The sequence below is a fragment of the Frankliniella occidentalis genome, unplaced genomic scaffold, assembly GCF_000697945.3.
Source record: "Frankliniella occidentalis isolate FOCC.00 unplaced genomic scaffold, Focc_3.1 Scaffold23, whole genome shotgun sequence".
NCBI classification, from domain to species: Eukaryota; Metazoa; Arthropoda; class Insecta; order Thysanoptera; family Thripidae; genus Frankliniella; species Frankliniella occidentalis.
The window spans coordinates 2954310-2958544 of record NW_026267153.1 but is presented as its reverse complement, the minus strand read 5'-3'; the positions used below and the strand labels follow the sequence as shown (position 1 = coordinate 2958544).

Here is a 4235-nt window from a genome sequence, read left to right as displayed (position 1 = left end):
GGGGGGCTTCCCTTCCCCGGGGCGAGGCGAGGCGGAGGCGGCGCCACCGAGAGAGCTGGACGGGACGGCCGGAACGCAACAGCTGTCCTGCTTGATAACACACTCCAACTCACTTCAGGAGCAAATGAGCAAATCTTGATGCTCGTCGAGCTGCCGTGGCAGCGAGCGCCGCCAAGGGGGGCCGCATAGAGAGGGGGTTAGGGAGCGGCGCAGGGGGGCAGCGGGGAGGTGGCGCCCGCCCCGCGAGGGTTCGCAACGTTGCAATTATGCTCTACATCATCATATCGCCCGACAGATGTAGTAATGGCGGCAGCTCGTAACTCGCCGCTAATTTGCAGTGAAGGAAAACATTTTCTTCGGAGTTCTTTTGACATGACGTGGTTAGTAGATCTTACTAATCTGACTTAAGTCGGGGTGGGCGTATGAGAGTTCCTGAAAGTGGGCGAAGGCATGGATCTCACACTTCACCTGCACAGCGCACATACATGCTATTGTTACTTTACTCTACATTTCCAGACAGCGACGACAGCGAGAGCGAGGGCGGGCTCGGCAACGTGTCGCGGGTGGTGATGCGCCCACCCGGCCACAGCGGCAAGGCCAAGAAGGGTCACCTCTGCTTCGACGCGGCCTTCGAGACGGGTGAGAACGTGGCCTCTGCAGGTTCAAAGGCGCGATGTCATAGTTTACGAACGTTTCACTTCGACTCGGAATATTCTCTCTGCCCACAGGTAATCTCGGCCGCGTGGACCTGATTAACGAGTACGAGTACGACCTGTTCATCCGCCCAGACACCTGCAACCCCCGCTTCAGGATTTGGTTCCACTTCACCGTCGACAACATCCGCCTCGACCAGGTGAGTTGGGACTAGTCCTCATTCCCACCCCTTCGCCCTCCCCAAATACAAATTACAAAGATGACAGTAACAATATCATAACAAAAACCACCCAATCGTGCGAAGTAGTGCAGAGCCGTGTGTACGTGCTGTGTTGGCCTCCAGAGAGTATGGAAGCGGAGCCCGACGCTCGCGGTGCTGTGAATTCCAGGGCACATCCCCCCATCCCCTTCTCCACCATCCCCTCTGCCTAGATTCGGCGAGAACCGCTTTGCCTTGGTCTCAAAAGCCCTCAAGCTGAGAGCAGTCCCCGCAGGCCTCTCCCGTGCAGATAAGGGAGACCGGGGGTAAAGTGAGGGGGGGGGGGTACATGTTTTGGAAGGGAAGACGAGCAGCAGCAGCGAACAGTTCTGTAAATAGGCATGGGGGTGCAAACGTGGTGCAGAGAAGAGAATTTTCGGTACAGTATACACGAGGCACCTCCTTTTGGTAACACAGTGAAGGCGCGAGTTTTAAACGCTGATTATGTGGGGACCAAAGTGACGATAGGGGGAGGGTGCGGGGCAGGGGGGAGGCTGTAAAAGGGTGCGGGCAAGGGTTAACTGGGGTAACGCCAAGCTCGGTAGCTGCTGGATCTGAATTCCTCGCAGTGTCTTACGCGCGAGTCTCAACTTGGATGCCGCCGGCGCCACCGCCTCGTCGCCGCCGCTGACTGATGCGAGCAGCGAAGAATACTGTCCCCGGGCACGCGCAACTTAAATCAATTTGAATTCAACCGTCAGACAGAGTCTCCTCCGGGCCGGAGACGGCAAAAGGGACGAGGCATTACTCAAGCGTCCTGGCGGGAGGGCAGGAGACGCAGACATGTCACGCGAAGCTCAACGAGCAGGGAGTGGGGGCGAGGGTGCATATTGGCGTCCCTGCAGCTCCCTGTCGACGAATTCGTTTATTGCCCCAAGTGCCGCCCTTTTCACGCAGTCTAAAATCAAACAGCCCTTTTTTACTCCCGGCTGCCCCATTTTCCGCGGTCGGCGGTGTGATCCTCTTATCCTTCTCGCCCCCTCCCCGAGGGGGTATTCACTTCAGTAATACCCTGTACACGATGACTGTAATACCCTGTAATACTCAGTAATACCCGGTAATACCTTGTAATACGCAGTAATACCTGGTAATACGCAGTAATACCTGGTAATACGCAGTAATACCCGGTAATACGCTGTAATACCCTGCAATACCCTGCAATAATGTGTACCACTGCTGAACCTCACTTAGCCAGAACGTTACAAAATCAGTTGTCCTACAAAACTGCAATAGATGATAAGACGGGACATATAGATTTCTTTCTGGGCGACCAATGGACATTAGCAAAATGAAGCCGAAACATCGATGAAAGTAGTAGTTGATACAAAACGTGTTTCGTTCAAAACCAATCAAGAATAATCACTGTCATTCAATTCTTGTGCGTTCATTCAGCTAAGCCTGGTTGACTCGAGTCGAAACAAATGTGACATCATGTGTTTACCAATGTGACAGTTTCAAAATGTAATCAATTCTGAAAGATGTTGCACTTTACGAAGATGGCAGGTTTTCTGACACACACACACAAACACAAACACACACATACACACAAAGAATTACCTAAAATAGCTGAATGTTTTTGCTAATTTTGCAATAGCTCAGAATATAAGCTCGATTAGCTAATTATAAGCAAAAAGAGCTAAGATATTAGCCTTACAGCTACACTGTAAAAAGCTTGAAAAGAAATTCGAATCGTTGTAAAATGCTTTGCATTGAGATCCTTCGCATTGCAAACTAATTATTTGCACCTTACGAAGAAAATAGTTAATAACGCTGCGAAGAATTAGTTCCTAACCTTGCGAACCGTTTCTTCGCAACTTACGAATAAAATAGTTTGCAATGCAAACTTCCTTACAATGCTTTAAAATTCTTTGTAAGAATTTCGCAGTGTAGGCTCGCGGCTAGGTCGTTCTTTTCTACACCGGTGTTAAGGCTCAGTTCTTACTCTGAAAACGGAACTGTGTAAGGGAGAGTGGGGCACCAGCTGTCAGGGGCACAAACTGTCAATGAGCTGGCAATAGCTAGTCACTTTCTAATGTTGTCAAGCTAAAAAGAAATATGAGCCAAAAACCTGGACGTGATCATTGATGATCTTTTAACTTAATAAATATAGGCAAGGCAAACTAATATTCTGAGCTAAGGTCAAATTACCGACTGCTTTAAATTATAAGCAATTATGTATGTATGTACGCTTCCGAAAAAACCTTTTTCAGATGATCAGTAATACTTGGTAATACCAGGTAATACGCTGTAATACTTGGTAATACCTGGTAATTCGCTGTAATACTTGGTAATACCTGGTAATACTCGGTAATACCTGGTAATACCCTGTAATACCCAGTAATACTCGGTAATACTCGTAATACCCGTAATACGGAGTAGTCTGTACACGAAAATCCGAAGTGAATACCCCCTCGCCCCTCCCTTCCCCGCCATTCACGCGACCCTTTAGTAATTTATGAACGCACCCCTTAGATTTTCCTCTCCGCTGCCAGCTTCGCGACAGAATAATGGAACGTGCTTCTCCCCTCTTCCAGCGTGGTATTCGGCGATACACACACAGAAGAGACCTTGCTGGAATGTGCCCCCCCCCCTCAGGATCCGCCCCCTACCCGCAGACGAGCAGACGTACAGCGCCGGGAGGCTAGGCCACCCATCGCCCACACGGCGAGGCGGTGACGGCCCCATGGATGTAGAATAGAAACTACGTAACTCCATGGACGACCCTCAGTGTTCCTCTACACCGGAATAAAATGACGGCTGAAAGAAAATCAACGACAGACACACGTAGAGTTGGTCCGATAAAACTCTCGTTTAGGGTACCGTAAAACAGGCTAATATGGACCATACGGGGTAATGTGGACCACCCTCTTATTCCTATGTCCCGCTCCTGCTTGACTTGCCAATAAGGGTCAGGGAGGGTTGCCTCACTGTTGAAAAAGTTAGTAACGTTCATGACAGTCTTGATATTAATTTTAATAACATTCGCGATGGCATAACCGTTGTTGTAAAAACTAACAACCCTGTAATGAAAAGTCATATAAGGACTCAATGGAGTCCCACCCATCCCAGCCCCACATGACCAATGACCGTCCAGACCATCTAGAAGCAAAAGTACTTCCACCGTAAAAAATAAATATTTATTACTACACTGAAGACACGGTCATTTAATTAAGTCCAAAACCGTAAAACTTTTATCTCCCCCAAATTGATATATTGTCAGGGCAAATTCTGGCATTCGTCCTTGATGTTTGCCGAGTCAGAGGAGGGCCCCTGATGCCACGAGTGGGGCAAGGGGCAAAACATTACCGAGGGCAAAGGGGTG

At 49.3% G+C, this 4235-nt stretch overlaps 2 protein-coding genes across 19 annotated transcripts in view; one reads left to right on the top strand and one right to left on the bottom strand.

Moving 5' to 3' along the window:
* Window positions 1–4235, bottom strand: part of LOC113205030 (ELAV-like protein 1) — a 45610-nt gene that overhangs the window by 24240 nt on the left and 17135 nt on the right. The gene's annotated exons all lie outside the window — the stretch shown is intronic.
* LOC113205076 (cytosolic carboxypeptidase 6-like) overlaps window positions 1–4235 on the top strand; it is a 22402-nt gene that overhangs the window by 1790 nt on the left and 16377 nt on the right. The window contains exons 2-3 of the mRNA XM_052265014.1: window positions 517–639; window positions 729–853. Of these exons, the coding sequence (XP_052120974.1) occupies window positions 517–639; window positions 729–853 (248 nt within the window). The remainder of the gene's footprint in view (window positions 1–516; window positions 640–728; window positions 854–4235) is intronic.